A 25,541-nucleotide genomic window follows, 5' to 3' on the forward strand; every position below is an offset into this window, starting at 1 on the left:
TTGAAACTGTGTTCTTTAAAAAAAGAAGCAGTTGGTACTGCATGTTGCAATCAGCCTCCTCCACTACAAGACCAGTAAGCAAAATCTGAGTACAGCACCCTGCTCTCCCTGGGGGCAAGAAGTGAAATGACTTGTTTCTGGATCCCAAAGGACTTGGGAAAGAAATAAATGCTGAATCATCCAGCCTCGCCAACACTGGACATTCACAGAGGCAGAACAGCTGGGTCCTGCAGAGCTCTGGTTTTGAGTTTAGAGTACAGTGAGTAAAACTCTTCAAGTTTGGTACTTCAAAGCTGGGCATCCGCTCGCTAGTGTCTACACTGGATAACCACACCTGTTTGCATACCCTGTTTTTCCCCTTGCCTCAAGTTCTTCCTCTGTACAACATGGCTGATCACATCCACATCTCAGTGAAAAGTCACAATAATACAGAATTGTAAGGATATGGACCATAAGGCACTGACATCACTGACAGAGCTTTTTTAAGTACCCAAAATACCGGGCTTTTTCCAAGCAGAAGGTTACATTGGGATGACTTTTTTTCAGCTCAAAAAACCACTTCTTTCTTTGACGTCAGTGATTTCTCTTAAGAGACAATGACTACTGAAAATCACTATTTTTTCTATCATCAACCCCTAGCAACTTGTTACAACAGATGTTTGCCCAGAGAGGTTGTGAAGCCTCCAGTCTTGGGGGAAATCAAAACCAAACTGGGAGTGCACCTGAGCAACCTAGTCTGCTGACCCCTCCTTTGAGCAGGAGCTTGAAGATTATCATCAAGAGCTTCCTTCCACCTTCAACTATGCCACAAATCCGATGTTGCTGTCAATTTCTAGAGCACAAAGGCACCTGAGATAAATCTTTGGAAGTGTTAATTCATCCAAAAGACAAGAATCTTCTCTGCCATCTTAACAGTGAGAGAAATCAATTTATAAGACATTGCTGTACTTAAAAGCAGCGTGTCATAACTGCACCATTTCCCCAGGAAAGTAAAACAGCTATGGCTGATGTTTCTTTTGATTATAAAACAGTCTGTATTTAAAAACACGGCATCAACAGATCAGGATTATTTGTAATATCTGGACAAAGCTGCAAACATTTATCAAATCTTTTCATTTGATGGTTTGTTCTTTGCAGGCTGGTTTGGTCACAGACCAATACTCTCCTGAAATTCACTGTCCACGGACAGTCGCAGGAGAACTCCACCCCTCTCAGTTCCCACACTGCACGGAAAGCCAAGTCTCTCTGCTTTCCCTTGCACCACACTTAGGTGTCAGCAAGGGAACTCTTGGTCTCCACATACTCCAGTGCTGCTCTTTTAACACTCAGGACACTTTCTGCTGTACCAAATTTCTTCTCATAATCCAGGTAGCGTTTGAAGAAGAATTTCATCTTCTTTGGTGCCAGGCTCAGGTGTATGACCCTCTCAAAGATGTCCCTGCAACAAAACAAAGTGATTCAAATCCCTGTGTTGGTGACAGCACTCAATACAAGCCGTGTACCCTGTCTTGTAACAAAGAGCAGAAAGTCAGGGGAAACACTCAGGGGAAATTGCTGCGAAGTGGTGGTGCTTGAAGAAAGAGATTCCTAACAGCTAGTCAAAATCTTCTAAAAGTAGAAGTCTTCTACTTGCTTGCAGAACTCTGAGGCTGCTGGTCAACTTAAACAATGATCCAGACACTGCATTGGACCCTGCATTCATTAAGTGGATGTGGGAAATTACTTCCTTTTGGCACCTCTCAGAAAAAAAAAAATTCCATTTTTATGTTACAAGATATAAAGATTGATTATTAAAGATTGATCTCACCCTTCAGATACAAGGCAATCCCTGCAGAGCGACAGATGAACCTCAATTCAAGGCCTCTATTTTCTGTCATGCAGGCCACTACTTATAAAGCAGTCCCCCCCTGGCCTATGGAACTCTGGGGTCTCCTCAGTCCCAGCAAGGATAAGCACTTCCACATAGACCAGTTCTGTGAAAGAAAAAATCCCTTTTGCTCTGCTCTGGGAACCCCTACACAACCTCACACTGCAGGTACCTCTGCTCTTTTCAGGTGTGCTCTGCCCCATCCCAGCCTGCTGCACCACGACTCACCGTACTTCCTTCTGGCTGCCATGCTTGATCATGATGTCCATGTAGATGGACCAAATGTCTGTTCGCTTGGGATAGCTGCTGAGAGTGCTCTCAAAGAGGGCCTTGGCATGTTCGGTGTCCCCAGAATGGAACTCCAGCTGTGCAAACCTTGAAATGACATCCAAATCTAGAAAAAGTAATGACACGTTAGGGTATCACAGCAACTCTCTTTCATGTGAACAAACACAAGTGAGAATTACACAGGGCAGAGATAGGCACAGAGACAACACCATCTCTACCAAAGAGGTTCTGGACCAAGGTGGGATCAAAGTGGGAGAGAGAAGGGTCACAGTTCACTTCCCATTTCAGCTCTCTGCAGGAGAGAGAGGTTTATTTTTATATTCATAACGTATCATGCAGCACCCATGGGCAGCCCTACAAACCTGGGCTTAGACAAGTGAACTTTTCTAGAGGGCTGTAAAATTCAAAGCTGCCTTTGCTTTGGGTGCTTTGCTTTTGTGCGTCACAGCAAATTCTATTACAGGTGGATTTAGCAGTGACATCCAGCTTGAAAGCTCCTCTTCCCTGAGAGTCAGCTGGCTGCACTTTTCACTTATTACAAATGCTGTCACAGGCAGAGATATCAGAAAGCAGCCCACCCCCTGTCAACATTAAGCTCCACATTAAGGCTGGGGCAGAGAGAGCTTACGTTCTTTGGTGGGCAGAGCCTTGAGAGCACGCTCCAGGAGCCTGTGTGTAGCCTCAGTCTGGCCTTGCTTCAGGAGGAAAGAGGCATATTTCAGCCACACGGATTTGTCCTGACGGAAACGCTTCAGCATCGTGTGGTACAATTCTTCCGCTTGCTGGAAGGGCAGAGTTGGGTTAGATCACACAGATTCATAACAAAGCCTCGTAGCTTTAAGACTCTTATTCTTAGGCTGGGTATCTCTGAACACTTATGACATAAAAGCAAGCATCAATGCATCCTTGCCCACTGTCGATCATAACCATTAATTCCAGTTAAGAACAGGAGAGGCCCAACGTCTGACAGCTGGAAGCTTACACAGCCAGCATTTGCAGTTTACTGGCATGACTGAATCGGATACATGCCAGGGACCTGCTTGCACTATCTCACCTTGTACTTCTCAGAAGTGGCATAGATGTCACACAGATGCTGGAAGACTTTCAGAGGTTCATTGTATTGAACTGCTCTCTCAAAGACCTTCATCAGTGTCTCCTCAGTACCATACATGTTCTCCAAGTTCAGCAGAGCTACCCAGACATTCAGCTTCTCCTGTTCTTCCCTTAAAGCAGATGTGAACAAGAATGGTTAGCCTTTTGCCAGTCTTCACCAGGTTTTTGCAAACTACCCTACACAGACTGACTGACTTGCAGCAGGCCTCCATGACAAGAAAAAGGCCATACTGCTCCCTGAAACACCGCTTTTGGAACAGAACACAGCAGTTGATTCACACTACAGTTTTTTATCACTGTTGTTTGCAATTAAAAAACAGAAGGATGAGTCAAGAAAGCACAACATACTTAATCATGCAGTAGAGACGATTTAAGGTACAGCCCTATGGCAAAAGCAACAGGAGTTTCACTGTTTGTTTCATGGTTTGATTTAAGGACAACATCACTGGCATCATTATGCTCTTCCAAACACTTCCGACTGCCCAGAAGAATGTCTGCACTCAGGGATACCTTCGGGAGTTCCTGCACTCATGACCTGCAGCAGGTCAGCTGTGGGCCAGTGGTGGTGACTCAGGCCAGACCTTCAAAGGACATGGGGACAGTTGCTACCATTTAATCCTTCCGAGCTCACTGAAAGAGACTCTGCCACTCCACACACACAGACACACACTGACACTACCCGTGTTCTTCCACTACAACTACCCCGTCATGATTTATTCTTTTGGGCAAAGAAAAGCAGAGCCCCATTATTACCTGAAACTGATTGTTTTAAGTGCTCTCTCTGCCACAGCTCTGGCCTTCTCAATCTCTGTAGCCTGGAGGTGGAAAGCCATGTACTGCAGCCAGAGGATGGAGCTGTTGGGACTGCCCAGCACCAGGCGGTCGAAGTCATCTGCTGACTGGGGCTGCCGACTCGGGTCCATTAGAGCTGCCTCTACTCTGCAAAGCTCCTTCTCCTTCTTCTGCTTCTCCAGCTCCTTCTCCTTCTTTGTTTGTTTCTTTAGCTGAAAGAGCAAAATAGGAGGACTCAGGAAGGGCAGGCACTTTATGGGGAAATAGGCAGGTCCAGCTAAAGCACAGCCAGACCTCAGTACATCCAAGGCTAAACAGTTTCCACAGGAAGAGATGAGGCCAACTGTTAAAAAGAGGATAAAAATGATACACATGCCCCATCCCTTCTTACACAGTTCACACCTCAAAGAAGAGCAGCAGTACCTGAAATCCCTTTTTTTTTAATGAAATACTTTGAGGAACCGAACACTTGGCTACTCTTGCATCCCAAGTGCACGATCCACACTTCGCCCTTCTCTCTTATTCTTCCATCTTTACCTTCCAGGGTAGTACTCATCACCACCCTCCTTCACTCTCTAAAAATCCAACACAATTTCTCCCCATGGACAGCTGGGGCATGTTGCTGGATCACTAAAGTGACTCTGGTCTTAATTTGGAACCAACAGTGCCATAGTTCTCTGCCTTGTTACCTTGGGCAATAAAGCATCAGCCATGCATTGCCTTTACAGAGGTGAGTTTTGAGGGACAGGGGAAATCCTGAAGAGCAAACATGAAAGGAGTTCATGAGCTTGTTTCTGATTTTGCTGAATTGCTCTCACTGGAAAACCCTTCTAAAGGTTATAGCATAAAAGAAGACTGGTTTTTGGTGTTTTTATAAATAAGAGGACTGTAACTTGAAAGGTTTTTCATCTCCAGGTTTTTCTGTAAATTTACAACACTCAGGAAAGCAAAAACCAGAGCTGACATTAAATAAAAAAATGTTATGATCATGAAAACATTTGTTTGACTCCACATACTTATTTTTTTAACAGGTCAACATGAGAAACCCTATTTTTCATGCAACCATGCTAAAATTGGGCCTTTTCTCCTCTGCTTCAGAGATATCTGCTGTGTTCAGAATAGCTGAACAAGTTCTGTGTCAGCTGTCAAAAGATGTTCCCTTGGGTTAAAAGGCTTTGCTACAGGGCAGACAGACATGCAAATACCAAAACATCACATTACAGCTACTGTGTGGTGTCTCCTGTGCAGACAACACAATTACAAAGTACCTTGGACTGCATATCCTCCTCCTCCTCGCTCTCCGAGCTCTCTTCTTTCTGATCCAGCACAGGTATATCCACTGCATTGTCTTCATCCCAGGTGAAGCCCATGGAAACTTGCAGCCTAGGAGCTTCACCAGGCTTCCTCACCTGTTTGGAGGAAGACAGAAAATGCCCTGGGTTTTAATTGTAAATTTTTGAACTGAGATCAGACAACTGCTCTTTGCTTGTGGCATCTCTCCATTCAGTACTATCGACTTCTTGTACTTGCAAACAGCCCATCTACAAAAACATTAACTCCATGACCAGCTTTGCTGTAATTTAAATTCCATCCACCTCAAGCCATTTTCAGATGACACAAATACCAGCCTGTGTCACTCCTATCTGCAGCAGTAACACCTACTGTCTTTCAAGTCAAACTGACACATATCAACAGGGTTAGAAAGCCATTTCAGGCTCAGGTTCTCCTCCAAACTTCTCACCTTAGATTTCTTTTCAGTTGCCTCTTCCTCCTGGTCATCCTCCTCACGGTAATAAACCTCAATTCCACTGTCATTTTCCTCTGCTGGGCAGATCTTCCTCTTCTTTGGCTTTGCCTCCTGCAACAAGTGGAAATGCGTGGATGGTGGAGGGCAACAACTGTGACGATCTTAAAGGCAATTCTGATCACAAAGTAAAGAGCCTGGCAGCAGAGAGAGGGCAATGCCGTGGGACAGCATCCCCCACTACTCTCTCAGCTAACAGAGACAGTGGAGAATAAACCCACACTCACCTACAGAGGGTGCAGAGACCAAAGGGACAGGGAACACAACTGGGCTGTTATCTCAGGTAGATCCCACCCAAAAGGAATAGTTTTTGATCTTTGTAATCCCCAATGCAATTTAATCTTTTTTTTTACCTCGTTTGTATAATTTCTCAGCCTCATCCTTCTGGTCTGAGACTGGGATCTTTCTGGTCCCTTCAGTATTTGAACCATCAAAGTCCTTTAGCATGTCCTGTGCAATCACACCCATACCTGACCACTTTCAGAATTTCCTCTTCTCCTTTTTGTCTTCAGCTTAGGCTCTTCTCTTTTTTCATCATCTGGCTCTTTTTTCTCTTCCTCTGCACCATATTGTGGTAGGCCTAGGGATTCAGGCAAGACACTTGGCATCCCAGTGTCCTCAGGCAGGAGAGAGAGCTCAATATGTTTTTCTCTTCTATTTACACTGTGGTGCATCGCCAGGAGTAGCGGGACAGAAGAAAAAAATCAGAGTATTTACAATGACTGCAAGGATCTGAACTTCTTTCAAACTTTCCTGTCTTTTATCCTCCCTCTTTCCATCCTCCCCTCCTCCGTCCTCTCCTTTCTACTAATTCATAGTCCCTTTTAAAGAACATTGAACCTACCCAAGCACTTTGGCAGTGAGCAGTTTTCCCTCAGGCAGGTACTTTTCGTATAAGGAGTGTTTCTGTACAAAGTATGGGGAAACATTCTGGAACAGGATTCGACCCAGGAGAGAAGTGGACAAGCTGAGAAGAGGAAGAAAACCAAATATAAGTATTCTACAGCAGGGGGAAAGAAAAATAAAGTGCACTTCTATAAAGTGTCTCACTAACTTTCTCTACTTCAATTTCATATGTTAAAGACAGTATCCATGACATCTTGATTCCCAGGAGGAAATTCATTTTGCAACCTCAAATTATGCCAGAGACCATCCCCAAATGAGATTCCATAATCGTACATTCAAAATAAATTCTCCAAGACACATCATTTGCCAGAATAATTTTCTTAGGCTACTCACCCAAAGAATACACCTGATGGAGTAACCGATTTGACATAGCCTCTCACTAGCTGGCCTTTTTTAACATCCTTAATACTCACTATTTCAATATCCTCCACTTTGCTGTTCACCTTCGGATTTAGCCTAAAAGAAAAGAGAGGTTAGAAGTTAAAGTACTCATCTGAATAATCCCCATTCTGCTCTGGATAGCAGAAAATAGATCAGTATTAACAACAGCTAGTACTCTCTGGAAAACATATTGGATCAAAGACACCCTTCAGTTTATTCAAATGTACTAATGGACTACCTGCATCTCTGCCAAACTCTACATAGCATTAGGGAATACATATGCTGCTGCAAACAAAGCCAAACACATCAGCCTTCTCTGACACTAAGAAAATGGGGAGAGTAAAATGCTGTCTGAAATTTTGCACAGCATTTGCTTGGTGTTTCCCCCATTTATTTCTAAGATACTTAATTCCACACTTTTGTTCCATAAGGAAGACAAAGCAAGCGGCTCAGTCTTAAGAGACATTTAGGGCCAAGTCTATTATTTAATCAGAACTGTTAAAATGCAGCTGAACATTGAAACATAATGTTTGTATTGCAAATTCAATGGTAGAACTCTCCCTTTCTTCCCAAATGAACAAACAAAAAAAGAAAACGTAGACCTAGAAACTATGACAAACAGAAATGAAATCTGAACCCACTTGAGCAGCTTTGTGTTAAGTGTCAGACCCTTCAGTGTTTGCTGATACACAGGAAAAAACCTTGCTGAAGTAGGAAGGAGTACCACCCCTTACAAAAAAAAGCATTCCTCATTCTTTTAACACTTCTCACTGATCTTCCCAAACAAACTGTATTTCAGGATAATTTTTTTCACTAGTAGGAGATCAACAGACTAGAGGGATGACACATACCGGGACTGCCGGAGAGATAGCTGGATTTTACCATTCTCATTGGAGAGGATGTAACACCTGCACGGCAGAGCATGGGGAGAAAATAGAAAGCTTTTTTACACACTAAAAAAAAGCCACAGGTAGGAAATAGACATTTACACTAGCAGGAAAAGAAACAAAGCACTCTGTTCCTTGGAGCACTTTCTGTCTAATACAAACCAGCATGACACAATAGTTCATAAAACTAGATAAAGGACTTTTGAAACATGTCTACTTGATTTACCCAGTCTCTACTGCCAGTACAAAAGAGTTAAAGATCACCTGAAATCACTTGGCCTGTTGCACTCTCCAACATTCCCAACAAGTATGTGAAGCAGGGAAATGCAATTGCTTGTGCATTACAAATGTAAAACCAACTCAATTGCTAAACAGCCCACAGAACCACTGCACAGCTGGGATACCTGGCCACCCTTAGCCCCACCAGCACCTTAGCTAACAGAGTAGCTACTCTCAAAAAGACAGTCCATGAAGACAGCTGAAAAGGGGCTTCTTCATAAACGGAAAATACAAGACCTTCACCCAAGCATATATAAGGGAAGTCAGCATCACTTCTTAGCCACAGACTGACCTTACAGTCTGGCACCATCTCATGGCAGTGAAAAGCCTGTCACTGAAGGAGGATATTTCTAAGCCTTGCAGCTTGAGGGAACAAGGAGGACAATTACTGACCTGACAATCTTGCCAACTTTGAACTTCCCCAGAGGGTCCTCTGTGTAAGTATCACTCAGGTGAAAGATGCTGACTTTGCCAGTCTTCCCACCTGGCAGTGCAATGGTCAAACCAATGTGTGGAGTCACCTTTGTTATCATGCCTACAGAGATGGTGTCCTGCTCCAGTGACTGAATTCCTGGAAAAGATGAAGGAGGGAAAGGGCTTCGTAATACTTGAAAACATGAAGCAACAGAGGTAGTAAGTTAGTGTAGCTGATTTTAGTTGCCTAGTCACATATTAAATGCACAAACTTTTGGTAAGGTGCAGTCTATGCCATCTCTGTTCACAGTAATGTTTGCCTTGGTAGCCCAGACAAGGTCCCTTAGTTGCATAATTCCAAGATCCAGAATAACTGACAAATGTTGATAAATGTACCATCTCATGTCTGAGATTAGAAGGAAATATATTCAGAAGGGCTCTGAGAAGGGCTTCAGGCTGAGATACTAGCAAAGTGATTCTTTATTCTAGAGGTCTGACCTCCTTTGTCTTAGATGCTGCTACATCTGGGTCAGGGTCCCGGGGGTTAGTCCTGTTCTACAGCTTGGCTCTGGAGTGTAACACCTTCACCTGAGGGGTCAGTGCAGGCCCAACTCTGAGTAAAGCATCACATGTGGTGGGGTCCTGCTGTTAAGGCTCCACAATACCTGTGAGTGACAAGCAGAGGTTTGTTTCAGTGGCATCTGTTCCAGTCACTGTAGCTGATATTGCCTGGCCATTTTTAAAGCTCTTTTCTGGATGTTTTAAGACCTGAAATAAAAGACACATTTCCACTTATTTCCAGAAAATGAGCTTTGCACAGCTCTGACTAGTGTTTCCCCTACGAAAACATCCTTTACACATCCTATAAACATCTTTGATGTGCAGTTGACTGATAACTCAGCACTGCTTCAATGGCTCGCCAAACTAGCTACAGGCACAGTACTTGCTTGTCAGCAAGGGGCAGCAATACCTAAAGGGCAGAGCACTGGGTTATGAGTTCACACAGATGTCAGAAGTGTCTGCAGTCATTACTTGTGGCCATGTGGGTGGAAAAAAAAAAAAAGTCTGTGTAGCTCAGCAGTAACAGCCTCTTACCTTGGTGTTCAGAGACAGCAGCAGGTGAGGAACTCTTCCTCGAATGTCAGGGCCAACTTCTACCTCCAGCCAGTTTTTGAGCACGTTATACTAAAAAGACACCAAATAACCAGAGAAGACAGCATGACACCTTGGGGGAAAACAAAAATCTTCCCTGGCAGAATTTTTTCATTAAGTTTTAAAGCTAAAAATAATTATTTTTATAATTATTTTTTATAATTATTTATATATAATAGAAATGTTTTTTATAATTATTTATAATTTTAAAATAATTAGAAACAAAGCCTTGGCTTTTGCACCAAGCAAAATGGTGGTTTGGATCCTATTCTTACAAGCATAACACTGCTGTGGTTCACAGGCAAGTGCACACAGGGGACAGCAGCAAGCGTCCTTTGGGCTGGTGGCACATTCAAAGGCCATTTCACTAGAGCCTGCTGGCAACAAACAGGCCTGTCAAAGAGGACAAGTCAGTCTGACTCCATCAAATACAGAAATTTTTTGTTTCCTTCCCCTACTTTCCCTGTAAGACACTGCAGTTGCCATGGGCCACTCTCACAGTTAATGAAGACCATAGTCTTCAGTATTTAGGTCTGAGCTAAGGCCCCCTGAGCTCACCCCCACTTGCTGCCTCCCCCAGCACACTTCCTAAGAAGACTCTGACCTCACCTTCTTTACAAAACAGGTGACTGTCTGTCCAACATTGTACAGTCCGAGTTTCTTGAGGGAACTGTCTTCTTTAAGGTTCAGCATTGCTGTGAATTCCCCTTCTTTTTCACTGTTTGCAAAAGAAGAAAGAGGACATTAGTAAAACAGCTTTGGTCCTAATGATAAAGATGGAAGTTAGAAACCCAGGGGAATGTGGTGAGCTAGTACTACTGTGACAATGTCCCCAACTGCATTTTTCTGCAAGGAATTAATTCTTCCCTGATCATAAGGGGGAATCTTTCTCACATGAATAGACATGACAGAGTCCAGATTGGCAGAACCTGAAGCCAAAAGGACATTCAAAGGAAATTATGTGCCAGGAGAGCACTGTGATGTTTAACACAGCTACAGGACCCAAGTTAATGTGGAAAAGAGACTAAGAGGTCTTGCCTCACGGCATACATGTGGAGGTCCTTGCTCATGGCCAGCTCCTTCACAAGTGGGACATACAGGGGACAGGACATCCAAGGATACAAGGTCTGTAAAGGATGCGCAGACAGCACAGAGGCCAACCCCTACCTTGGTCGAATGCTGAGCTCTGGAATGGATTGTGTGAAGTGTGGATGGGTAATAGGCAGGTACCTAAATAAGAGGAAAAGGATCAAAGTTTCTCATGATCTCCCCAGGCCCCAATCACCCAGATTTAATCCCTCTGCACTGGCAAAAAAACCCCAGGTGCAAGCCCTCTAAAACTACCAGAGCCTTCCAGTTCCAGTTCTTCCTATTACTATTTCAGTGGAAATTTAGGTAACCAAAATACCCCAGCAAATTTAGTCCCTGGAGGCTGTATTTAGGGCTTCCACTGGATCTTAATAGTTTAGACATCTTTTTTTCTTGCAATTTATACTCAAGATAAATACAGTGACACAGGTAGAAAAAGAATTCACTGAAAGCTGGATCTGGGATAGAATGTAACAACAGATTTCCTCAGGCCTCAACTACTCCAACAAAGGCAGCTGTAACAGCACCTGTTGACAGAAGATGTCCTAGATGACCTGAATTGAAACACAAACTGCTTCACCCTTTGCATTCCCCCAGAAGCAATACCATGTACAAGTCTCCCCACCTGTGAGTATTCACATCTCTGCCTCCAATGACTCGAGCAGTCACTTTCTGTCCAGCTTTCAGAGTAGAAGTTGGAAAAGAGCCTAGGGGCACTTCATCCAGAATCCGGGAGGCATGGATTGAACCTGTCAGCTTGTCATCAATAGCCACAGTGACGTGGGTTGGTTTGACGGATTTAACGGTACCAGTAACAACATCCCCCGGGGACAGCGAGTGTTTCACGGCAGGAAGCATCTCCTCTAATGCCGTCTCCGATTCGTTCCTCACCCTTACAAAAACATTCTTCTTGGCTGGGCCTTGTACTGCTGGCAAGACCCCGTGGTCATTCTCCTTCACTGCTTTTAAGGTTATAGAGATTGTCTGTCCCACCCCCAGTTTCTCTGAGTCGAAGCGGAAGGTGTCGTTGAAGTGGCAGGCGATGGGGACAGCTGCCAGCTGGCCTGTTTCCAGCAGAGACACGATGGCAAAGTGCTCTGTGATGTGCTGCACCACCGCAGAGTGCTGGGAGTTCTCTCGGAGCCGCTAGACAGAAATGGACAGAGTGACTCCTCCTGCTGAGATTTTGATTTCCTCCACTCTACCTCCCACCGTTCTAAAAAACGAAACGGCCCCCCCTTGAAATTTATTAATCACCTACAGTTTGCCACACAAGCAGAAACATACAAACCCAAAAACAGAACACACACTCACTCGCTTGGGTCTTTGCTTTAACAGTTCTTCCCGAAGAGAAACATACACCTCGGATGTGAGGGCATCCACATGAAGAACAATGGCCTTCCTTTTCTCACCAGGAGCAATATTTTTGTCTACAAATGAGAATAAAGAGATTATGTCCTGACGACAGTGAAGAATTCTGAGCAACTGTGATAGTGGTACATGACAAAAGGTTTAATTCCTGAAGGCCAAAGAGTGCTTAATTACTATTGTATCTGAGCCAAATTAGTAATAAACATATAATAAGTCTCTTTAGGAACAGATTCTTACAACATTAATAGCAATGAGAAAGAGAGCTTTTCATTTGGAAAAAAGTTTAATGCTTTCTTCAGTGCTTTACTAAGTTGATTTATGAAGATGCAACTCTTAAATAATGAAGACAAGGCCGACTAAAAACAAAGTCAAGATAATATAGGTTTTGAAAAAGATTTTCCTAACATTTGCACAAAACTATCATCAGTCTATCTGTTGCTAAGGGAAAAAAAAGAAACTCTTCTGACACAGAAGTGCTAAGGTTATTACTTCTGCTGAAGTCAGAGGTTTATCTTGCTTTCATTATTTCAGCAAGTACGTGTTTGCACAATATGACACCCTTCTTTAATTTTTGAATTGGAAAATACTGAAATTACAGTCCTGTTTTAAAGTCATTGATTTTTCAAGAAAAATTGACAGCAATTTCAGATAGATATTCCTTGGAGTATGTTCTTTCTAAAGGAAGAAGGAAAAAACCAAGAAAGCTGGAGCTTGTATTAATACTTGTCTATATACAGTATGGTTCAACTAAGGATCTCTGGGCACAAACTAGATGCCCAAAATACGAGACAGGATTAACAGAGGCACAGGGAAGTTTGTACTATATTTTCTGAATCACATAGATGGGCCAGCAAGACATTGGGAAATTTAACTACTCTTCAAGGCCATCCCTATTCTGACCAGACTTCTCCCTGTTAGTTCCTCATCAGCAGAATTCATTTTGGGAGAGGTTTCAAAGCAGAAGGCTGAAAACCAACACAAGCAAAGGAAAGACCCTCACCTCCCAAATGGTAGCGGGTGGCAGTTACAGTCAAGCCTGTGACAGAGCTGCCACTGAACAGTGCTGAGCCATCCTCCCTCACGTCCTGCACGACCAGATGCACTCCCTTCCCAGGCACCAACTCACAAATGCTGGGGTCCCCTAAATAAAGGAAAGAAATAGTGGGAAGTCAGTGTTGCTTATGTTGCTTCTTTGCAAAACAAAGACAAGGCTTTGCATTTACTCAGTGGTACATGAAGCATTCATCTGCCTTCATAAGGGAAAACAAAGCCTAAGCTCCTGAATCTGTAGAAATACAAAGTAAATTCTGAGAGTTAAACAAAGTAGAAACACTTTTGTGACACTAAGGACCTAATAATTTTGGCGAGAATATTTTCCAATCTTACAGGAACACTGGCACCCAGCATTGCATATGGAAAAAAGTGAAAGCAAAATAGATTAACACTAGAAGCACAAAACAGACCTGTCACTTCACAATTACAGGAAACAAACATTAAAAAGTACTGGATATAAGAAGAATCTTAAAAAGACAAAGTCAGAATTTGATAAAAGCACTAGAAAAACAGCATGTGAGAAAACCCTTGCTGGAGGACCTGTAATGCATGTAGGCAAATCTATTTGAACAAACTCATCCTCATGGGAGTACTGCGTTTGGGTTATCACAAGCACTTGACCCAAAATCAATGCAAGAGGCTTAGCAGGCTTCAATGAAAGCAGTTTCTTTGGCTTGTTCCAGCTGTACTTACAAAAAGCCTCTTGTCAATGGCAGGCACTGCACACACATCCTTTTTCTAACAAGCTACTTTGGGAAGTGAAGTCTTTGCTTGAACTGAACTTCCTTTCACTTAAATGTTTTTCTCTTCTTGTTCCTTTAGACCTCCTTTTTTTTTTTTTTTTTTTTTAGCCCTGATACCCTTTAGCAGAACATTTACAATCTTTTACCTCTTCTCAACAAGTCTCTGATTTCTTTCAGCTCCTTGAAATATTGATTCAGGAGGGCAAAGCTCTCTGCAGCAGAATCCCCTGAGCTGCACTCGGACACCTTCAGATTGAGGAGCACACGCTGCTTCTCCTCATCAGTGCTCATCACCTTTGCAATCACAGTCTGCCCAACCACAAAGTGGTCCTTGGTGTCCGTCACAAACTTGTCACTCATGCTCTGTGCAAAGGAAACAGAGGGCAAGGTTACTGAGCACAGCTGGTACTGATCAACCACCCACAGAGCTGTTCAGAAGGGTTTGAGTTAAGACTTCATGAAAATGCATAAGAGAAATTAACAAAGACTAAGAGAAACCCATCAATTAAAATTAACCACTGAGGTCACATGAAATCCTTGTTGAAGCTTAAGCTCACTTGAATGAAGTGCCTAATTTCTTTTTGGAAGTGGTTTAAAAGGCAAACCAAAACCCTTTTACCCTGCAGCAGGAAGCTGTGCAAATGCAGGGCCTGCAGCCCAGTTGTTCCCTCCCTGTTATTGTACCTTTGCTAAAACCATGTTTCAAGCAGCCTGATCACACACATGCTGCTTACTGAAGTGGAGGCATCGCTTACCACTTTAGGTGCCAGTCCTGTCACACCAAAAGGGAACTCCACAAACACTCCAAAGGGCATCACATTCCTCACATAACCAGTCAACAGCATGTCAGGCTGGATTTCAGAGAAGCTTCTCACAACTTGCTCCTCCTGTACAGCAGAAATCACTGCAGACTTTCTGCTCAAGATCTGAACAACCAGTTAAGAAAAATGGGAAAAGATGAATGAAAGGAGCACAATGCCAAGCAAATCTCTCAGTGCTGCTAATCACTGGGCTAAAGCACTTGCTGCAAGTTAGAGTACAGGAGCTCTAAATGCTGTAATTCTAATTTCTGTCTTGATCTTCCTACACAAAAAGTTAGCAACTCATGTCTCTTAAAGTGCTCAGCATTAAAGATGCATGCTTCACAGTAGCAGAAATATCAACTTCCTAACAATTCAGTTCAGATTTTTGATATAAAAGCAGCAAAAATTTCCCTAAGGTTGTGATATGAGTAACAGCTCAGAAGCTGGTTGGGAAAACAAGTCAGGTCACAATCTCGTTCTGAAGAGATTCTAGTCCCAGCTGAGCCTCACTTCTAGCACAAGTTGTAATGACTCTCTGAAGTATCCCTAGCTTGACAGGCACTTCCACTTCACTAACTAGTCTATCTTCTCTTTTGCAGATACTCTGGATTCCTGAGAGATACCTCCTTCCTCAGGCTTTGTTTGCCTGGTTGAGGTGGCAAAGGATACAATGTGCTCTCCCTTGTCACTTAGATACATAACTCTGGGCAGGACATCTCCCTCTTGAAGACAGTGCCACAGGAGCTTGGAGGTAGCAACAAAGTCAGACAGGTGCAGCGTGGGGATCCAGGCTACCACATTGTCTTCATCTTCTAAGATGGAAACTTCTAACCCATTATCTTTCTTCTTCAAGATTTTCACATCAACTATCTGAAAAGAGAGGAAGTACAGTGATATAAATTCCATGGGTTTTTGAAGTCATCTCTTTTGATGCACAGGGTACCAAATGATGTGCTGCAGGGGATCTGATGTTGCCTCCCAGCAATACACGAAAAGCTCTCACATCAACAGGGCTGAGCTTAAAAATCATGCCAACACAGAAGGTAAAATAAAAACTATTCCTCAGCTCCCAGAGAAATAAAGAGCTGGAAACATTCTCTTGGTTGTGACTTTTCATTTGAAAGGCGAAGGGAATAATTTAATCAAGATTAGAACTGTCTTGTTCCTGCATTAGCAAGATCTGCAGGGAGTTGGAAACTGTTCATTGCATAAACAGGGAAACATTTCAAAACATTTCTCTAAAGCTGTCTTTTTCCAGGGAGCAGCTTTTGGAGCAAGAAAATCAGCAGCATCCCGAAAATAAAATAAGAGGACTCCACCTAGGAGTAGGAGCACTAATTGGTACCTCCAGAAGGACTCTCCTGGGACTCCTTCATCCTGACCTCTGAAAACAGATCCAGGAGGCCAACCACACAGTAAGAAATGCACATTTAATGCTAGTTCCTGACCACCGTCAGCTTTCTTGAAGCAAAGTTGTTCAAAGTGATACCAAATCATATGGAAAATGAGTAGGAAAAGGCTAAAAAGGAATCAGCCATTGAATTCAATACCTCTCCTATTTGATATTTCACTTCCTGTTTCTCCTTTGGAGTACATTTCCATTTGTCCTCAGGGCCAGGCTTGCTTGATAATCTGAAGGACAACAAGAGTCTTTCCTGCTGAGGTTCACATTTTAAGACCATTACTTTAAGAACCTGCAGAAAAAAAAAAAATAAAACAAAAGTTAAATTCAGCCGACCCTCCTCCTCAGTGTGCTACCATCTACAAAACAAGACAAGGACATACATACACAGTACATTTTTCTCTCACACCTGAGGATAGCAGGCCAGTGACTAGAACTTAACACGTTCAACCACAGACAAATGTCATTCTGATCACACAGATGGAAAATAGAAGTACATAATCATTAAATGACCTTGTAAAAGTATGTAACAGCAGAGTTGAGAACAAAATCCAGATCTCCAGACCTGCAGTCAGAAATTTTGACTAGAAAATTACCTTTCTCCTTAGCCAGCCAAAAAATAACAGGATTAAAGACAAAGAAAAGCACCAGAAAAAATAATGAAGAGGGCTGAGATCTCTGTAAGTCTGCCCATAACAAAGACCAGAACTTGGTGAATAAGACAGTTCCTTAAGTGCCTGTAATTGAAACCAACAGGATAACCAGAGTAACACCAAGGCAGAAAAACATCATCCTTATGATTCTGTAGGTAAGAGTTTTAACTTCCTTAGGAGAAACAGCAGCCTTGAACCCCAGACTTCTACTGAGATCTAAGTCACATACCACGTTGCCTCTTGCAGAACAGAGAGAACCTAGAAACAAAGGCAAGTCTGACATACCCAAAGAAGAGCTGCCCTTTTTACAGCCCACCCTGTTTAAATGGAGCAAAACTAAGTAATAAAGTGAAAGGACATAAACATCTCCTGGTGTAGCTCGTTTCTCAGGGGAAAATCCACATTGAAGCCAACTCAACTGCAGATTTCTCTTTTGTATTCAAACACATGGCACAACAGAGGTATATTATTTACCTGGCCTTCATAGAAGACTTTATCTGGACAAGATATGGGATCTGAGCCCAGTTCATTCTTGGGTACCAGACCTTTGACATCATTGTAGAACTTCACAATGCAGCCAAATTCCCTTGCACACACTACAAAGCCATGTGTGATTAGGCCTGGCTTTGCATCTTCATAACTGGAGAGGACTGGAAGCTTTGATTGGACAAGACTTTTCTTTAGAGTAAGGATCAGCTTCTTTCCTCCAGGATTGCACTCAAGGACCTACAAGAATGGAGTATAAAGAAGTTCAAAAAGCATGTCTGCTCTTGCCTGATCAATCCAGCTGCTAAATACTCAGAAGAGAAGAGTGTAAAGCAGCTGAAGACCCTATCTGGCAGCTCTCACCCGACACCTGACTTCATCTCCTATGTTGTACTTCTTCTCAGGCTGCTTCAGGATCACATCAGAGAGATGGAGGGATGGCACAAGTCCTCTAATCCCATCAGCCACTTTCACCTGCATCCCAATGGGTTTTAGAGAGAGCACTTTGCCCTAGAACCCAAAATAGGGGAAAGAATTGGTAAATTCAGCATGAAAAACAGCCTGTGTTCAGGTAGGAAACAGCCAAGACACTATGACACCTACGATCACCAAATCTAAATACACTCTAAAAAAAAAAAAATCTTAGACCAACCTACAGTCCACCCAACTAATCTGACCCTTTAACTTTTATATACTTCATAAGGTTGTCGTACAGCCTCTTTTCTTTAAGCATAGACTACTTCTGCAAAATCCCTATTGGCGCCAGCAAGCTAGAATTGTTTCCAGAGACGTATCCAATAAAGCCACAATTCAGACACAGTAACAATCATAATGAGTAACTTTCTGCCCATCAGCTCATTGTGATGGTTCATACATGAACTTTTACTTTGACTGCAAGGCAAGTTTTAGTTTCTTTCACTCAAATCTAAAAATGTATTCATGGCCACAAATAAATGACTGACTGTAGATAAAATTTGATTGCTTTCGCCACATCATGAATAAAAACATGAACAAAATGGGAAGAGTATTGCATTCCATTAATCAAGTCCTGCAAGGCAAGGTTTTTCTCATTTTCATCTCACTAGTCTGGATCAGAAGTTGGACATACATATTAGGCAGAAGGAGTGCACATTGGCAAGATCACTGTTTTAAGCATAACGTGCCCGAGTCTTTCAGAAGCTCACCTGCACCACATCACCCGTGTGGATATCCTGGTATTGCAGAAACCGTGCTTCAATAATCTGACTAGGGAAGAGACACAAAGAGAAGACCAGTCAGTCATCTTGAAGGAAATCCAGGATAATATGAGACAGTCCCATATCTGACTTGTCCCAAATATCCATTATTCCACACACTCCCCACAGTGTTCTACAACTCCAGAGCTGTGTTTTACTCCAACTGACCTATCTCCCAAAACAGCTCTTGGGACATAAAGTTCAGGGAGGTTCACCAGGCTCCATTTCAGGTGACAGTCACATAGTTATGGCCCCATGAAAGGAGAACCCACCATCTGCTTTGCTTAAAGCCACAAAGTTGGAAGAACTAAGAGGGAGTTTATAATACAAATGAGCTGGAAGATCAAGGCTCCATTTCCTGCTGAGCCATGGTCTTCTGACACAATCATGGCAGAATTTAGCCTCCTTGTGCCTCAGCTCACCAACAATATTGATGGTGTCCCAATTCCATAGAGTATGGGGAATATGTGCAGGATGCCCAGACAACCTGATGTGCCACAACATAGATACAAGTCAAAAACCCCAAATGGCAAGTCCAGCAAGGCAGTGTAATATTTTCCACTCTCAAACACCCTTCTAATTCTTCAACCAGTTTTCTGGAAGAGTCTATCATACTCACTGCTTCAGAGATACAACACACATCTCATCCATCAGGCTGTAGTCTATGATCCGACATTTATGTTTGCAACCTTCCTTAAACGCCCCAGGTTTAAAGGATTTTCTGGTTTTTGAAAGGTGTTTCAACTAGAAAAAAAAAGGAATTACAAGTGAGAGTTTGGAAAGTGGAAGAACTGATATGGGCCTTAGGTTGAAGTGGTAGCATCTGAAAAATCTGTTCCTCTAACATTCTCTTTGTGCAGGTTTGACCAGCTCTTCCACAACAACCCTCCTACATTTCAATTCAAACGAGGGGATGTATCATTTGACAAACATCCCCCAGGCTGTCTTAATTTTATTGTATTTTATTTGTCTCAAAAAGAGGATAAAGGCAAAAAATAAAACCCTCTCCGAGCCCCCTTTCCCAGCAAGCTAAGACAGATACAGAGGACTTGCCCCACCAGCCTGGTACTTACCCGTGCAAATGCAAGAGTGCCATCATCAAGCTCAAAGACAGCCCCAAACTGCTTGTAGAAGGCTTTCACCGTGGCCTCCTCCAGCACTGCCCCCATGCGCTGGCCGGGGAGCTGGCGTGGGGCTCCCCCAGGGTGCAGGAAGGGCGGGCGCAGCGTCAGCCGCACCGCCCTCGACGTGGGGTGTACAGACAGCACACAGGCCTTCACCTGGGAACACGGGGTGCTCATTAAACAAAAGAGGACAAAGGCACATCACTCATGCTTGTAGACATTCTGCTTGGTACCTGAACTCTCTGTCCATGTACAAGCATTTTTCAGTATTGCTACTAAGACATCACTCTGGTTCTAACAGCTTCACCAAGGAGGGATTTTTGCTTTTGTCTGTTGTTTACAGACTAAGCTGGTATCAATGCAGGCAGGGGAACACAACCACACAAGTCATGTTTCTAACCCTTGGATATATCTCAGGCTTCCCAAATAAGTCTTCCAGGAATGGCTTTGCTCTTTACAGCTTTAAAACAGCCACAATAGTAGCTCAAGTAAAGGATGTGAAAGAAAGATATCAGCCTTAAGATTTCAGAGACAATTCCACAGAAATGTTAGAGAAGATAAGAGATGTAAGCAATGTAACAACTCTAGGCATCCTCCACCCTCCTTACCACTTGATCTGGAGAATAGCTCATGGATTTCTCTGGGTCCATGTGCATGAAATCCACAATGCCAGTGAAGTAAGACAGAAATGTCAGTTTCATCCCAAGTGGAGCCACCTAGGAAGGGGAACAAAAAGATGCCAAAAAAATTTTTGGACTCAGTTTTCATGCAGCACAGAGAGCAATTCACACATTTCAAAAAATGGCACTGTCAGTGTTAATCAACAAGCACATCACAAGAGACAGAAAAACTGCTAACAGTTCTGAATTGCACACTGTGTTGAAAAAACAACCCTTTAGTTTTTTGATAATGCTTTGTGTACTCTGAAGACTACTGCTACCCTGTTGAATACTTTACCAGTAAAGGCCAGAAAACACAAAATGAATCCTGTTTTGATTCAGACTCCATCACCAGCTTCAGGCTGAACCCTTTAACTCAGGGCATCACAACCAGAACTGAGACCAGACCTCAGGTGAATGTGGTGGTGTCTAGCAGATTATGTATGCTACTGCTAAGTAATTGAGACCAAGAAGAAATTTTCCAGGGCATAAACTCCCATCTCTGCTTCACCTGTCTCCTGCGTTCAACAAGGCTCAAAAGAAACCAATCCAGCAAAAGAAACTCAGACCAGAGTTTACCTTCTGCACTCGAGCTTTCACCACCAGCCCTGGCAATAAATTAGAGAGTGCCCAGTTCTGTCGCTCTGAGGCAACGGATGCAGCCACCTCTGATCGGTCAATGGACAAACAGACCACCCTGCCTTCATTCTTCACTTCCACAATGAGGCAGTTCAGGTTCTGGCCTATTTTCAAGTCAGGCCCTACAAAAACAAGTCACAGCATAAAACCTCTGCCAGGAACACTGAGGATTTCCTCCCACTCTTTCCAACCCTTTTACATAGTTCCCTCTGAATCTAAGTGAAGTTTACTGCCAGCAGGGCTTGGAACACAGTCTGTCAGATCACAGGCTGAAACACAAAGGCTTGCTGCAGACCAGCCACAAAACTGCTGTTTGCAGTAACCTGCAAAGTCTCCACCTTGACCCAATCCCACCAAAGTGCACTAACACCACAGATATAATAAACTTTAATCCCTGTCATTCTCCACCTCCATTTTAACCCAGCAGATCCTCCTGCACTACTTTTTACCTTTCTTGACTGCTTTGATGTAATTTTTGGCTTTCTGATGAGGCAGGAAAGCATGAGTCCCAGTGACACCAATATCTATGAGGTAGCCATGGTCTTCCACACTCAAGACAGAGCCAGAGAGCAGCTGTTGGGAGGGAAGCATTGCAACTCAGTAATGTAATGAAACAGCTGGGTCTTCAAAGAATGAACATATGGTAAGAGATTCCACACCCAAGTACTCACTTGTTTAGTATGGACAGAGAATTGAACTTTTGAGAGCAGTAGCAAGAACACTACATTCTTTCTTATTACACAGCTCACCTACCAGTGAGGTCTCATCTCTGCCCTTAACTATGAATGTATGGAGCTCACAAACCAATAGAAAAAGAATTGTGATGCTCAAAAGTAGCAGGTGCATACAACCATACAGCTGAAAACACAAAACATAAACAACCAAGCACCTCTGCAAGGTGGTGCAAGGTTACATATTGCTCTGTAAAAATTAACTAAGAAATCTATTCAGAAAGAAATCATTAAATAACTTGGCCATATTGAAACAGAATGAGGTGAAATAATTTCATGAATGACAACCTGGAGACAAGAACTAAACCCACCCTCTCCTCACAGGTCTCTTCCATGGTGGGAACAGCTCCACATTGTGCTCCGATCCCATTCAAGGACAAACTGAAATGTTCCTGCATGCACCATGCAGGAGCCCAGGGAGGCTGCGTCAGACCCAGAAAACATACCATGCCTGCTGCTAGTGCTGTAGAGCTCAGGCCCTTGTTGACCTTCTTGGGGTCAATCGATAACTTGACACTGCGACGTCCATCGGCACTTTTCTCAATACTGGTCACGATGCACCTGACCAGTGTCCCTGGAGAATACATGTCTGGGAGCGAATTCAACTCCTGCTCAGCAACATGATCAACAGAGAAACATAGGATTTTTACAGTATTAAATAACGTAAGGCTAGAATTTGTTACTGAAGCAGCTTTTGAAAATAAAACCCCATGGGAAAGTCCTGTTTCTCTGTCAGCACTACAATAACAGGCAGGAAATGCCACAAACACCAGGATCTCAATAGAGAGGCAGGGATGACACTATGTCATGTCAGCAAGACTGAGAGGCTTTGCTTAAAAACAAACACTGTGTGGGCTGGAGCCAGGAGACTGCAGCTGAGGAAACATCTACAGAGACAACAATGACCCTAACCTCGCCTCCCCCTTCAGCAGGGAAAAACACTTCTCCTGCCACTGCAGTCTCTTCCATCACTGTTATTTATATGAAAATGGAGACAGTAAAAGCAACTGTAAGGAAGATGAAGTTTGCTTGGTCTTTGGTTCATTGACAGTGGCCAGAAACAGCTGCAGCAATCACATATTGCTCCCAGCTCGATGGGAAGAACCAGCAAAGGGGTAGTGCTAATCCCGCATTCCACAACACCTTGGGGAAACTTAGGCACCGCTGACACCAGAGAGACAGGGTAACTGATTTCATCCTCCTTTTTTCTAGCAGCCAGCCATTATCAGGAAATTGCAAAGTTTGCTCGGAAAATCCGATTCCAAACCAAGGGCAGTCTATGTCAGGCTGCTAAGCAAGACCTCAGGGTTGGTTCTGAGGTATTAACAACACGCTCTAGCTCCAAGCACAAATCACAGCCCCGGTCCCAGGTCTCACCTCCAGGAGTTCTCCTTGGGCCACCTGCTTGGTCAGCAGTTTGCTGTAGGCATCACTGATCTGCGTGACCGGCACAAATCCGGAGAGGCCGTTGGGCAAACTGATGGCGAGCTCATAGTCACTGACCTCTTTTATACAGCCAAGGAGCAGCATCCCCTCACTGAGCACCTGGGAAAGTGGGAAAAATAGCAGACTATGGATATCTTGGCAAGTCAGTGGTAACAGGGGGATAAGCAGTTAAGTTTTATACTGGATCACATATATATTTGACAGGTTTAGGGAGGAAAAGCATGCCATTTTCATATAGCCTGGAAAAGAAATGCAGACAAAATCAAACATTTATGCACCAACCTCAATTGTGAGTGGTCCAATATTCATAATACTGTCTTCAGCAGCAGCTGTTTTGTCTGCCTTGAACTTTTTCTGCGTTCCTTGATCCTTCTGGCTCCTTTTTCTTTTCTGAGGTTTTTCTTCATGTTGAACCTAAAGCAGATTACAAGCCCAGAAGGTTGAAAAATAAAAGTGGATAAAGAAACAAACTTTGCACTAAGACAGAACTCTGCTGCCATGAATAAAATACTGATTTGGAGGAAAAAAGAGAACCATCTTGCTAACTGTTGTCTGTCTACATGTAAGTCTTCCAAAGTATCTCCTTTGGGCTGAGGCTGATTATTTACAAAGCTGAATCTTGGGAAGAGAAAAGAGTGGTACAAGAGATCTGCACCACACTCTACTAACAGAAAGACCAAACTCAGCCTGTATCCAGTAACACCAGGTTCACCATGCAGCACCTTGGGATAAGATGCTTGTGGAAAGTTTAAAAGCTACAGCCTGATCATAATTTTCACTGAACTTTCTCTGTCATCATATTCAACACACATCAGACATCAGGGATCTTTAAGAGATCACGAGAAAGGTGGATGTCAGCAGTCATCTATTTCTGGGAGTCCTTTCTGTAGTTTAATGTAGAAGTAACATGTAGGAAGGGTTGCAGTCAAATTCTGACAGTGGAAGAGCTCTAAGAAGTTAATCAAGAACACACAAACAACATACATCAAACAAATTGTCCCGCTCTAACTTTGGCTTGGGTGTTTTTCCCTCTGCAGGTTTTTTCTGGATGCCCCCTCGAGGAAAGTTTTCTTCCATGGATGCCATGCTTGAACTGCTCTGGGACAAATGACAAAGCAGAGATGAAACATGCCGTTATTGTGCTTGTTCCTCACAAACACTGAGTGCTCGAGTGAACATAAGAGCGAACTACCCCCAAAGTAAGAAAGACTTTGGATGGGTGCTCTAGTTAGCAAGTGACAAAACAGAAACTTACATCCAAACGGATTTAACATTTGACTACAATGACGTGTTGCAACGGTCCATTTAACTATGCACATCCATAACACTTTTAACTACTGCAAAATTTCACTGAAGTATTACAGTACTAATTTTTAAGGCACTTAGATGCACCACATATGTATTCATAAAACTGCCTTAACTGTAAGTTTCCCAAACTGGTCTTTATTATATTCAGTGCACAAAGTGAAATTACCAGCTTCAGTCATGAAGGAGAAAGCTGTGAGCAAAACACTACATAAGCTTGGCCTGTATTTTTACTTTTTGAATGCCGCTCATGAAGATCAATATAACTTGTTAGCTCTATGTCTAAGCCAAAAGTATATGTATATAAAATAGATATTTAACCGTACTATTTCAACCAGTAAACAACACCTTGCTTATTAGGCCACATTTCACTTTTTACTACTACTAATAAATATTAATAAATAAAAGTAGTTGTTAGTATTACATTAATATTGCTTATTGTGCTTACACTACTACTTACACCATTGCTTATTATTAGCCAACTGTGCTTCTACAAAAAATAGCGCTGAAACCCTATGTTGCCAAACTTGAAGTAACGTGTTAGAAATACAATTCCTTTAAATGGAAAGCACATTACAAAGCGAAAGCCCATCAAGGCACGCTTCACCTGAGGGCTCGCTAAGCAACACAGACAGCTCCCACAGCCCGCTCCGCGGGAGCGGGCAGGACTGGCATCTTACCTGCCCGGGGCCGCTGCCAGGGGGAAGCGCGGGACCGGGAGTGTTCCCGGGATCGGGATCGGGAGTGTTCCCGGGATCGGGCTCGGGCTCGGGCTCGGGCTCGTTGCCGGGAGCGGGAGGCGCGGGAGGCGCACGCGGCGCGCCGGGCGGAAGCGGCGCGCGGGGCGGAGGGCAAAGGGCGGCCGGAAGTGGCGCAGCCGCCCCTCAGCCATCCAGCGGAGAGGGGGCGGGGCCAGGCC

At 43.4% G+C, this 25,541-nt stretch overlaps 1 protein-coding gene across 2 annotated transcripts; it reads right to left on the bottom strand.

Annotated features, from left to right (window-relative positions):
* Positions 1-855: 855 nt before the first annotated feature.
* On the bottom strand, positions 856-25,456 carry PDCD11 (programmed cell death 11). 2 transcript variants are annotated; one of them, XM_048311317.1, is made up of 36 exons: positions 25,303-25,456; positions 24,302-24,410; positions 23,600-23,731; positions 23,249-23,416; positions 22,318-22,479; positions 21,590-21,713; positions 21,081-21,262; positions 20,451-20,558; positions 19,792-19,998; positions 19,338-19,462; positions 18,668-18,728; positions 17,847-17,993; positions 17,472-17,723; positions 16,493-16,636; positions 15,612-15,812; positions 14,895-15,065; positions 14,286-14,502; positions 13,344-13,484; positions 12,287-12,402; positions 11,598-12,118; positions 11,051-11,113; positions 10,493-10,601; positions 9,827-9,916; positions 9,397-9,499; positions 8,711-8,888; positions 8,003-8,059; positions 7,104-7,226; positions 6,709-6,831; positions 6,335-6,527; positions 5,802-5,918; positions 5,329-5,469; positions 4,022-4,272; positions 3,210-3,378; positions 2,784-2,937; positions 2,096-2,261; positions 856-1,438 (listed from the first exon to the last, which is right to left on the bottom strand). In XM_048311317.1, exons 2-36 carry the CDS (start codon positions 24,401-24,403, stop codon positions 1,267-1,269), a joined length of 5,490 nt encoding a protein of 1,829 aa, XP_048167274.1. In that variant the 5' UTR covers positions 24,404-24,410; positions 25,303-25,456; the 3' UTR covers positions 856-1,266. The 2 variants fall into 2 exon arrangements, with proteins under 2 accessions (XP_048167274.1, XP_048167275.1); XM_048311318.1 differs by having other exon boundaries at positions 24,302-24,415.
* Between the last annotated feature and the right edge of the window lie 85 nt (positions 25,457-25,541).

Source organism: Corvus hawaiiensis, chromosome 8 (genome assembly GCF_020740725.1).
Source record: "Corvus hawaiiensis isolate bCorHaw1 chromosome 8, bCorHaw1.pri.cur, whole genome shotgun sequence".
Classification (NCBI taxonomy): domain Eukaryota; kingdom Metazoa; phylum Chordata; class Aves; order Passeriformes; family Corvidae; genus Corvus; species Corvus hawaiiensis.